The following is a 13,005-nucleotide window of genomic DNA, read 5'->3' on the forward strand; positions in this document are numbered from 1 at the left end:
CCTGCGCTATTTGGGAGTACAACTCACTGACAAATTTGACACCGTTTATGCTGCAAACTACCCCTCACTACTGGCCGCGGTTAAGAGAGACCTCTTGCAATGGACACGCACTGCTTTCACATGGTTGGGTCGGGTGAATATCATAAAAATGACCGTTCTACCACGCATACTTTTTTACTACAAATGCTCCCGATCCCCCTACCCAAACTATTTGACCGTCTATCCAGCATGCTGTCCGCTTTCATCTGGAACGCACGTAAACCCAGAATAGCTCTTAGGGTGCTGCGACGCCCGAAACGCGGAGGAGGCCTGGGGGTCCCAAACGTTAGACAATACTACCGAGCGATAGCTCTACAGAGGATTCTTAATTGGCATTTCCATGCCCACTCAAAAATCTGGGTTTCCCTAGAAAAAAGCCTGGCAGGTAGAAACTTGTCTTATGCGCCATGGTTATCACGGGAACATGGGGGGGCTATCCGAAACGACTTCCCCTCTGACGTCCCATGTGCTGTCAGTTTGGGACAAGATTAATACTGAGCTAAATTTAGCCCCTCCTATTTCCCCGTTGGCTCCCTTGGGCGGATTCCAGTGGTTCCCCCCTGGTGAACAAATGGCCTTTTTTGAGTCATGGGTCGATGGAGACGCTAGCTGTGGAAAACTCATGAAAGATGGCAAACTCCTGAAGTATGAAGCCCTCCCAGCTGGCCGTCAAGGCTCACACATGAATTTTTGGAAATACAGACAAATACACCACTTCTTTGAGATACAGTCGTACGATTAGAGACCCCCTCATCCCTCACCCTGTTTGAGCGCCTGTTCATAGACAGAACCCCCACCCCCCACCTGGTGTCGGAACTGTACAGACTTCTTAGCTCGGCTGCGCCGCCAACTAAACCCGCTTACATTCGACGATGGGAAAATGACCTAGAGTCGGAGTTCACAGATGCGCAACTAACTCACCTCTACCATCTAACCCACTCGTCCTCTATTGACTCTAGGACACAGGAAACAAATTTTAAAATCCCATCCTGTTGGTACCGGTTGCCAGCAAACATGGCCCGTATTTACCCCTCTGCGTCTTGCTGGCGTGGTTGTGGGCTCCGAGGTACACTTGTACATATATGGTGGGATTGCCCCTTAGTTAGGCCCTTCTGGGAGGATGTGTGTGAGCAAATTAAACTAGTGACCCGGATAGAAGTCCCTTTCTCTCAGAAGCATTTCCTGCTGAATGTCCCCCCGATCCCTCTCCGCCAATATAAGGACGAGTGTGCTGCCTCACCTGCTTAACGCGGCCAGGCTTGCTCTCAATTCACTGAAAAAATTCCAGAATCCCTACTCGGGAGGAGTGGATCGATGGGGTGAATGCGGTCAGAGAAGCCGAGGATTGGATAGCGACTTGTCGGAACACTAGAGACCGGTTCACCGGCATCTGGACACCCTGGTCTGAATATGTTTCTGATCCTACCTTTGTCCCGTCCAGTCACCGCCCTACTAGAACTGTCAGACTCCTCCCTTAAGGCTCGCAGACTGCTGGAGACCTAGGAGATAGAGCCATGCCCCTATAGTCAGCTACATATGCAAGATTTAGCCACCTGAACGAACTACCCCTGGCATGCTGTGCTCGGCGCGGACGAGAGCGGAGTTCTTTACTGGATCTAAAATACAAAAAAGGTACAGCGCTAAAAATATTGAGTGATAATAACCAAATAAGTGAAAAATAGTGACAAATTCAAAAGAATGTGAATAAGATAAGATGATATAAAATAAATGTTTGAAACCAATATTATATCAATGTAAAAGTCCCAAGTAGTGAAGTGGTTAATAATTTGAAAAAAGGAGGTGCACTGAAAAAATCTTCCACCAAAAAGGGACACCCAGGTAGTGAGATGTAGTCTCCTTACCGAATCCACTGACCGCCATCAGCGGTCAGTAAGGCACAGGGATGATTATAGTCTTCCCAATCAGACTTTCTCCGGCAGGTGAATGGAAAGGGCAGATCCTCAGCAACAGTCCCCAACACATGGAATAATATGGCTCATATATATTGGAAAAATTAACAAAAACACTCCATAGTGAAGTACTGCAAAGATCGCGGGTTTAATAAAGGTTGGGTTGCACTTACAGTTAAGATGAATTAAAACCCACGATCTTTGCAGTACTTCACTATGGAGTGTTTTTGTTAATTTTTCCAATATATATATGAGCCATATTATTCCATGTGTTGGGGACTGTTGCTGAGGATCTGCCCTTTCCATTCACCTGCCGGAGAAAGTCTGATTGGGAAGACTATAATCATCCCTGTGCCTTACTGACCGCTGATATAGTAGTCAGTGGATTCGGTAAGGAGACTATCTCTCACTACCTGGGTGTCCCTTTTTGGTGGAAGAAGATTTTTTCAGTGCACCTCCTTTCTTTTTTCAAATTATTAACCACTTCACTACTTGGGACTTTTACATTGATATAATATTGGTTTCAAACATTTTATATCTTATTCACATTCTTTTGAATTTGTCACTATTTTTCCACTTATTTGGTTATTATCACTCAATATTTTTAGCGCTGTACCTTTTTTGTATTTTATGTCTTTTTTACTTTAGGTATCTTGAGTAATAGGTACTGGCGACTTCTTTAATTAGGTTAATATATATTTATTCACGCATTAGCGCAGTGTTTTTTCCCTAGGGAAAGAATCTCTTATATACCTTCTTTACTGGATCGCAGGTACACCTAGACTTTGTCCCTTTTTCTTCATCCCCCCCTTTTCCCCCCTTTTTTTTTTTTCACTTCCACCACTGCTCTCCTTTTTTCTCCACTGTCTCTGATTACATGTTTTTTTGTTATTCTTGCTACTACGTGGTAACCGATCGGGAGACCAAATGAATGGTCAAGGGTTGAAGTAGCTACATAGAGCCTTAAGGCTCACGGGACAGTCCCCTGGTTTTATAGGGGCACTGGTAGTCCCAAGCGAAAGTAATAGTTGCCACCTTTGGTGCCCTTGGTGTGCGGAGGGGAGTAGGGGGTGGTTTGATGGAGGCCGCTGTGCCCCCCCCCCCCTGCGGGCCACGGGCCCATGTGTTCCAACAGTCTCGGTGGGTGGATTCCCGATCCATTTTTGGGGACGGAGCCGTTCCCCGGAAGACCTAAATGCTGCATACTTTGCCTACACCCCCATGGCTGTTTTCCATGACATTAACCCTAAGTTTCTGTACACCCCCCGATCCGGTGTAAATTCTGGGCTCCCCGTTTGGTGCTCACCAAGAAAAGCACTGTTTGTTTCTGTTATGTCTGTTCAACTGGCTTTTTTGAGATGTTATTGCTTACCCGACCCTGCGAGGTCGAGGTTATCTTTTGTCTATACCATTGCTGTTGGACATGTCTTGTTAACAATAAAGCTGATTATACAAAAAAAAAAAAAAAATGCAAAATGGAAGGATGAGGTAAGTGAAGGAGGACTGCACTAAGGTAAAGGAAGCTATTTAGGGAAAAAATAAATAATAATTTACCTTTACAACCCCTTTAAGGCCATGCACCAACTGGTCCGCCAGTTCCACGCAGACCGGGAAAGCCTGTTGCTTTTCCAACGCTCGGTGCAACATTTTTGCCTATTCAGTGAGCGTCAGGGCCATGGTCAATACTGGCCGCAATGCTGACCCCCACCACCATGAACAGGGAGCGGGCGACCGCCTCGGTCCTCCTATCGGCGGGGTCCTTAAAAGCCAGGGTCCCCTCCACCGGAATCGTGGTCACCTTATTTAACCTGGAGACCGGGGGGGGGGGGGGGGTCCACAGCTGGGGGAGATGTCCGTTTTTTTCAGGAAACTCTCCTCAAAGGGGTAACTTACCTCCATGCCTTTTGGGACCGAAAAGGCCCGCTGCGGTCTTTCTCATTCTTTGTAAATAAACTTATAGTAAGTTAAGTAGGGAAACACCTTAGCCGTGCTGACCAGCTTGTGGGACCCAAAAGGGACCGACATCTTTGTAGACCCCAGATGATGCCTTATTAGGACAAAAGCGTCGGGAAGGGCTCCGCTTATGCCACTGCGTTACTTTGATTTTATTTGCTTTATTTGTCTTCTCAAATGTCAGTGACCATTTTATATTTTTAATAAATGTTCTCATTTTGAAACGGAATTATACTATGTGGCCCAATCTTTTTCCTTTTACTATATATGTTACATTGGGAGGATTTATATGTGAAGTACTGCTGCTCCATCCATGGTCTATATTCATTCATGTCAACTCTGATATATCTCTGCCTGGTTCCATTGGAAGTCGTACTTGTTTAATTCTTCCTGAGTGAGATACACCAACAAGCCTGTTTGACTCATCAGGCGTAAGCCTCGCTTGGTCCAACTCGTTTGGTAAGCCTTCAATCTTCACGGTGGTGGATTACCTACAGACAACTGATTATATGGTAATTTTTCATTTCAGTGGAATTTTTTGGACTTTATACTCACTTGTTTACCAACACACTTGGTTTATTGTCACTTTGGTATTTACTAATACAATCACCTTGATGTTCAATATAGATATTTATCTATCTCTTTGTATATCTATACACTTTTTGTTTTTTATGTTTTATGCACTATTAAATTGTGGTTGTTTTATTAATATTCATTACCTTCTGTGTGTATATTGAAATAAGCACATTAGTGCAGTCTAATGGTTCAATTCATATAGATAGCACCCTCTTATTCATCTATTTATATATTTTTTGATCACATCAAAATCATCATTTTCAGCGCCACACTTTACCATTTCCATCTTTGTATCCCCCACTGTATCCTCTATCTTTAGGGTATCCTGCACCGCTGTGATAAGTGCTCCTACAAGCGCAATTTCCTGCGCTGACCCGGACACAGAGTCATCCTCACTGTCCGAATGGTCCTGGTCCACATCCTCTGACACGTCAGAACAGGGGCCGTGTGCCACAGCCAGGCCCGAGTCTGAATCAGAGCTTTCCCCAGAAGACGGTGGGGGGCGTTTTTTTTACCCCCCCCCCCTGCACTTGCACGCTGCTTCCACCCTGACAACGAAAGACTCCAGAACTGCCGACAAAGTGTCTATAGGCACCGCAGGTGCAGGGGAACCGATTGCCACCACAGGTATGTCTGGGAAAGAAGTGCCAGCTTCTGACGCCATGCTGACCCACACTCGCCAGACAGCGGTAGGAACCACAGGCCAGTTACACCAAAAGTCCAACCTCGTAGCCGCCACAGACTGAGGGGCCCCCTGCAGGACACACCATCCCGGGCCCAGGTACTGCGCTGTGCTGCACTGTGCCATTGCCGTCTGCTCTCCCTCACGAGGTGTTCTATGCAATTCGCGCTGTTCCAGAAGGATAAACCAGTGCTAGAGGCCAAAACCAAGGTGAAAACTACAAGAAAATGGCTGCCGCAGCAAGAAAATGCCTGAGGGCTCCTGAAAGATGGCCGCCGGACTGTTAGACTAAAACTACAGGAAAAATGGCCGCCGAACCTCCTGAAAAATGCTACAGGAAAACAGCGCAACCACGCTGCCCGTCCACGCGGAGGCCTCCCACAATGTGCACACTAAAAACACCAGGAAGAGACAGCGGGCCCCCAGCACAGCCCCCACCAGATACGGAGCCCCCCATTCAGCAGCGCAGCGGCCCAATCATGGGGAGGAGGGAAAGGACAGGGAGAGGAGAAGAGGAGAATGAGAGACCCCCAATTCAACCTCCCAGGGAATGCCCAGCTGCTCCGTCCTGCCGAGACAGGTGGAACCATAATTACCCCCCCTGTGGGGACTGCTGGACACATTCCAGGCAGACCAATCACCCGAGCGGTACGAGGTGGCTGTCAGCCATGGCACACTGACACCGACAGCAGTAGCCTGGTCATATGTTCCCCCCCCCCCCCCCCCCGAAGCATATAGCTCGCCAGCTACCTCTGGATCAGACGGGCATTACGTGGCCAACTGAGCACATAGCTAGGGCCTGCTCACGCTCGATGGCCGGGCTGGGGAGACTACCAGAATCTATATTATCCAGCCTGTCACCCAGCCCGGCTGTAAATAGATCACAGGAATCAAAAATCTGAAAAAACAAAAAAATCTCCAGAACCAATGGTCCCCCCCAGGAGCCAGGTCCTTCTCCTACACTAGGCAGAAGAAGAAAAAAAAAAGAAGAAGAAGAAGAAAAAAAAAGAAAAAGAAAAAAAAAAACTGAGCTGCTAGATGCGGTGTGAGGGGATATAGCCAGTAGAACCGCCCCCTGGGCAGTACTGTGCAGTTTTGCCGTTTTAACATGTTCTGCCTGGTCCTCTCCTGAAGGTGGCGATATAACCCCAAGGTCAAGATTTAAGTTGCTGTGTCCGTCAAAGAATGAAAGAGAAAATGCTTTGGCATCAATAGTATACAATGCTTCATTGGTATTAGTGGGAGAAATAGTACCAATTGTTGGCATCAGGCAGAAGGATCAATGCTCTATCATTGGTGTAAGTGGGAAGAATGGTGCTCCATTGTTGACGTCAATCTGAGGAATAGTCTCTTGTATTAGGAGGAAAAATAGGGCACATTGTTGATATCAGGGGAAGGAATAGTGCTCATCATTGGTGTCAGAAGGAATGGTGCCACTTTTGTTGGTCCCCCAAGGGCCAGATAAAGGCAAGCAAGGAGCTGCATCTGGCCCCCGGGCCGCAGATTGGAGCCAACTGAACTGCTATAGGTGCTTCTGTACCCTGGGAATGGTTATGCAGCTTGTGAATCTGAGTTCTATAACCTTGAATTAAATGTTAATATTTCTGACAAGAGTTAAACCTATATTTCACTTCCAGGGGTGCTACAGGAGAAACCTGCAACATTCAGACCTTTAAAATCCCAATGGGTGTAATGCCGCGTACACACGATCATTTTTCAGCATGAAAGAAAACTTCATTTTTCAGCATGTCCAAAAAACGATGTTTTTCCAACTTCATCATTAAAAACGACGTTGCCCACACACCATCATTTAAAAAAAATGATGAACAAAGCGCGGTGACGTACAACGGCACTATAAAGGGGAAGTTCTATTCGCCTTTGGGCTGCTTTAGCCAATTCCTTGTTAGTAAAAGACGATTCACGCTTTTTTGTCTGTTACAGGGTGATGAATGTGCTTACTCCATTATGAACGGTAGTTTTACCAGAACGAGTGCTCCCATCTCATAACTTGCTTCTGAGCATGCGCGGGTTTAAAACGCCGTGTTAGCCCACACACGATCATTTTTTACAACCCGAAAAACGACATTTTTTAAAACTACGTTAAAAAATGCAGCATGTTCGAAATGTTTTGTCATTTTTCAGAAACTGAAAAACGATGTGCACACAATCATTTAAATGACTTTTTTTAAAACAACGTTTTTTTCCATGCTGAAAAATTATAGTGTGTATGCGGCATTAGAGTTGTTAAGGGGGTCAAACATGTATTTACAGTGGAACTTTAGTGAGAAAAATCAAGTCCTGCTAGATCACTTAAGGCTGGCCCCTTTTGCAAGTATAGCTATATTTAGCTGTAAACTATAAGTGCCTATACTGTATAAAATCCAGTAATACTCTGTCTCACCCTGCTCTACACATGCTCAGTTGCGTTTCAAATTTAGGCACTGACTGAATTTGTAGAGGTTGATCTGTTCACAGTCGTAAAGCGGAATTGAACCCTCCTATCCTTTACAGCCACAGCCTTCACAGGAACGGCACACATTGACCGTTCCTTCAGAGCGCATGTGTTGGTGATGTCACTGGCTGCATGCACCTGAAAAATATCCTAAAAACTGTACAAGTTTATGGAGATATTTTCAATACCTATTACGCAATTATAGGCTTACCTATAGGTAAAAGTTTGCAGAGGAAGTCTACTTCCTCTTTAAAATTTGTTTAATTTTAACAGACAAATATGAAACCTTGCATATGATTTTTTCAGATTTACCATTTGCAGTCCAGATTTCTCAGCCATTCTGAACTTTGTTTAGTAACGGAATAGTATTTCCAACATGCTCCTTTTTACCAGGCTCTGCAGCTTCACATTTCACTTGCTGTGCCACTTTATTGTGGAGCTTGAACATTTTTCTTTTTGGTGAGCAAATAGGAACTATACTGAAATATTAAAAAGGGGTTTGGCACATAAAGCTCAAGTATTGAATTTAAAAACGCAAGTTGAAATAGATTTACATTCAGTTGTGTAAAAGGGCAGAAAAAAAAAAAAAAAAAAAACACACCACACTTTTTTTTTTATAGGTTTTCCCAATGTAGATTTGCATTCTCTATGTTCTTGAGAATAAAGGGATATGTGACAAAAATGCTGTTGATATTTCAGTGCCTCCCAATATTACCAAAATCACACAGAAGTTTGGGAGTAGGCCAGGTCTACCAGGTAAGCAAAAACCTCTAGCTGTAAACCCTTTTTGAAGCCAATTAGAGCCTCTGGCTCTAATCATGTGCTTCGGGGGAAAATAAATAATAATAATTTCCCCTTTGGAATCCATGTGTCCGGTGCCCTGCATGTAGATTAGGGGAGTGGCGCCCCTGCTTTTAAGCTGAAAAATGCATTTCCCACATGGATGAAGCTGGTTTAAAAAAAATTAATTATACATACACACACAATATATATATATATATATATATATATATATATATATATATATATATATATATATATATATATATATATATATATATATATATATAAATAAAATTATTATAATAATAATATTTTTATATACACACACACACACACGTATTAGAATTGTTGTTGTAGATAATGAGTTTGAAACAACCAACCTTTACATCCACACTTTTTACACACAGTGTTCAGTACAGCCTCCAGTATTATCTTCTGCTTGCTGTAGTCCTTAAACTCTCGTCTCTTTCGTGCATCCTGCCTAACAAAACAGAAAATGTAGTAAATACCTTCCATTTCAGTAAATCCGTTTGTTGAGCAATTCCCTCACTTACTCCAAAACCACATTGTTTGGATCAATATCGTTCCCTGTTCCTTGGTTGACAACCTTCATGGATAAGGAGATTTTCTGCTTCCCATCTTTTATCTGAAATAAAAAAAAACAGTGAGATTTATCCAGCCGTCAACTACAACCGCCATTATAAATCAACTAATTCTAACCCAAAAGTTGCCTGGAAACAGTCAGCAGACCTTGGAATTTGTTTGTTTTTATATATAATATATATATATATATATATATATATATATATATATATATATATATATATATATATATATATATATATATATATATATATATATATATATATATATATATATATATATATATATATATATATATATATACACATACATATACACATACACACACACACACACACACACACACACACACACTGTATTTGCTGGTGTATAAGACTACCTTTTACACTTAAAAACTGGCCAAAAAGCAGGGGTCGTCTTATACACCGGGTCAGCTTTGGCTACATACAGTATATACCGCTTAGCCAATCCCGGTGAGTGATGTATTCAAATGAATACAGAGCTTGCTCAGATTGGAGTAACAACCTCTGCCAATCCAAGCAGGCTACATATAGCACGAATTGGCTTTGAGAGTTCAGCTGAACTCGCACGATTTCATTTCCGCATGCCAGTCCCGATTTCAGGAGACATCTGTGTGGATTTCTGCACAAATGTCAATAGAAATCGCATCCCGAAAAATCACCAAAGGTAGTACAGAAACTACTTTTGGAAAACGATGCACGCCGCACCGATTAGGACTGTGCCATTGCTGGCAATTGCTGCCGATTTGGCATGTCAAAATGCACAAATGTTAACCAGGGTTTAAGAGCATATTTATGAAGCATTTAAACTGATGTTCACTGCAGGTGAATCTTCGCCAAGCAGGCGTTTTATAGGACAGTAAGTGATTCACCAATAGGGAATGTTTGTTGGGACTTAGAAGTCACCTTCACTGCTTTAAAAAAAAAAAAATAATCTCTTTTTACACTGCCCTGGTCCTTTTGTACCATGTGTTCAATGCTATTCATTGTACATGCGGTTGCACATGTGAGCATCTTCTTTTTTTTTTTTTTTTTTTTTCTTTTGCAGCTCTGTTTTTAAAAAAAAAAAAAAAAAAAAAAGGAACTAATTGTTTTTACAGTTCTTGGTTGACTGCAAAGCGTACTAAAACTGTCAGAATACTGCACAATTTAGAGAAACTTTTTTTTGTGGTATAAGAAAAAAAGAGATTTTTAATACAGCTTACCTGTAAAATCTTTTTCTTGGAGTACATCACGGGACACAGAGCGGCATTCATTACTATATGGGTTATATGGAGTACCTTCAGGTGTAGACACTGGCAATCTCAAACAGGAAATGCCCCTCCCTATATAACCCCCTCCCATAGGAGGAGTACCTCAGTTTTGTAGCAAGCAGTATGCCTCCCAAAATGGTCCTCAAAAAAGAGGGGTGGGAGCTCTGTGTCCCGTGATGTACTCCAAGAAAAAGATTTTACAGGTAAGCTGTATTAAAAATCTCTTTTCTTTATCGTACATCACGGGACACAGAGCGGCATTCATTACTATATGGGATGTCCCAAAGCAATGCTTACAATGAGGGGAGGGAGAACATCTCCAAGACAAAAGGATTTAATTTAGAGATATACTCAAATCATAATAAATCCAACTTAGTTGAGAAAAATAAAATTTTTAAATTTAACTCGAACAAGAGGAGCCCCCGGAATCCGAGGGTCTCAAACTGCAGCCTGCAGCACTGCCTGCCCGAAGGCAGTATCAGTATTCCTTCTTACGTCCAACTTGTAGAATTTTGTAAACGTGTGGACAGAAGACCAGGTTGCCGCCTTGCAAACTTGAGCCATAGAGATCTGGTGGTGTGCTGCCCAGGAGGCGCCCATGGCTCTAGTAGAATGAGCCTTTAATGATACTGGAGGAGGCAACCCTTTCAAGCCGTAGGCCTGAGTGATTAATTGCTTAATCCACCTAGAAATGGTGGACTTTGCAGCTGCCTGCCCCTTCTTGGGCCCATCCGGTAGAATGAACAGCACATCTGTCTTCCGGATCTTCTTTGTAGCTTTAAGATAGGCCTTCATGGCCCTGACAATATCCAAGGTATGCAGCAACCCTTCCTTTCTGGAAGTAGGTTTAGGGAAGAAGGATGGTAATACCAAATCCTGGTTCAAATGAAAACTGGATATGACCTTCGGAAGGAAGGAAGGATGAGGGCAGAGAACGACCCTGTCCTTATGAAAAACAAGATATGGTTCCTTACAGGATAAGGCTGCCAGCTCCGAAACTCTTCTTGCGGAAACTATGGCAACCAAAAATACTAACTTCCTTGTCAGTAGAACCAAAGGAATATCAGCCAACGGCTCAAACGGTTGTTTCTGTAAACTTGACAGAACAAGATTTAAATCCCACGGACAAAGCGGGGATTTAACTGGAGGTCTAATACGTAAGACCCCTTGAAGGAAGGTCTTAACCAGCGAGTGGGTGGCCAGCGGCCGCTGAAACCACACTGACAGAGCAGAAATCTGTCCTTTGATTGTGCTTAATGCCAATCCTTTATCCACTCCTAGCTGGAGAAAACTTAATACTCTATCGATGGTAAATTTGCGAGAAAGCCATCGCTTGGACTCACACCAGCCTACATAGGCCTTCCAGACCCTGTAATAAATCACCCTAGAGACCGGTTTCCTGGCTCTGATTAGGGTAGAGATTACTTTCTGAGACAGACCTCTACCCCTGAGAATCAGGGATTCAGCTTCCAGGCCGTCAAATTTAGATGCCGTAAGGCAGGGTGGAGGATCGGACCTTGCGATAGCAGGTCTGGCCGTAGAGGAAGAGTCCAAGGGTCTCCCACTACCATCCTTAAGATTAGTGAGTACCATGCCCTTCTGGGCCATGCTGGAGCTACCAGGATGACTGGTATGTGCTCCACCCGGATCCTGCGCAGCAGGCGGGGTAGTAACTGGAGCGGGGGAAACGCATAAAGAAGTTTGAACTGATGCAAAGGGCAAACCAACGCATCGGTTCCGCAGGCCATCGGATCCCTTGAGCGGGACATGAACCTGTCTAGTTTCTTGTCGAGTCTCGATGCCATGATATCCACGTCCGGCACTCCCCATCTTTGGCAGAGTGCTTGAAAGACTAGTGGATGCAGAGACCATTCCCCCGGCCATAGAGTCTGGCGGCTTAAGAAGTCCGCCTGAAAGTTGTCCACTCCTGGAATGAATATTGCCGATATGCAGGACACATGAGCCTCTGCCCATAGAAGAATCAAGCTCACCTCTCTCTGAGCGGCTTGACTCCTGGTTCCCCCTTGGTGATTTATGTGTGCCACGGCCGTGGCATTGTCTGATTGAATTCTCACCGGGAACCCCTGCAATTTTGACGTCCAAGCCCTGAGGGCTAGTCGAGCAGCTCTGAGCTCCAAGATGTTGATGGGCAACTGCTTCTCTGGCTTTGCCCAAGTACCTTGGCGAGTGCAACCATCCAAAATTGCTCCCCAGCCCGTCAGGCTGGCGTCTGTGGTCACTATCTTCCAAGCCACTGGGCTGAAAGACCTCCCCTTCAGTAGATTCTGAGGGTCTAACCACCAACACAGACTTTGTCGGACTCTTGATGAGAGCGGCAACGGGATATCCAAGGCCTGTGGCCTTCTGCTCCATGCTGACAGGATGGCTGCCTGTAGGATGCGAGTGTGGCTCTGGGCGTATGGTACCGCCTCGAATGTGGCCACCATCTTGCCTAGTAACCTCATACATAGGCGAATAGTCGGTTCTTTCTTGCTTAGAACCAGTAGGATTAATTCCTTGATGGCTTTTACCTTCCTCAGAGGTAGGAACACTCCTTGTTGTTCTGTGTCTAATCTCATGCCGAGATATTCCAACTGCTTTGTGGGCTGGAAAGCTGACTTTTCTCGATTTAGGACCCAGCCGAACCTCTCGAGGTATTGGACCGTGAGGGCCACTGCTCGCTCCAAGCCGGGAGACGAGTGATCTATGACTAGGAGGTCGTCCAGGTATGCTA

At 44.3% G+C, this 13,005-nt stretch overlaps 1 protein-coding gene across 4 annotated transcripts in view; it reads right to left on the reverse strand.

Annotated features, from left to right (window-relative positions):
* Nucleotides 1-13,005, reverse strand: part of ZCCHC17 (zinc finger CCHC-type containing 17) — a 75,936-nt gene that overhangs the window by 38,249 nt on the left and 24,682 nt on the right. For 3 of the 4 annotated variants that reach the window (XM_040337924.1, XM_040337923.1, XM_040337925.1), the window contains exons 5-6: nt 8,950-9,041; nt 8,776-8,876 (exon numbers count right to left, since the gene is read on the reverse strand). In XM_040337924.1, coding sequence (XP_040193858.1) covers nt 8,776-8,876; nt 8,950-9,041 — 193 coding nt within the window. Of the gene's footprint in view, nt 1-7,924; nt 8,092-8,775; nt 8,877-8,949; nt 9,042-13,005 lie in introns of all 4 variants that reach the window. The other variant, XR_005747069.1, reaches the window with a different exon arrangement.

This window comes from Rana temporaria, chromosome 2 (genome assembly GCF_905171775.1).
Source record: "Rana temporaria chromosome 2, aRanTem1.1, whole genome shotgun sequence".
Taxonomy (NCBI): domain Eukaryota; kingdom Metazoa; phylum Chordata; class Amphibia; order Anura; family Ranidae; genus Rana; species Rana temporaria.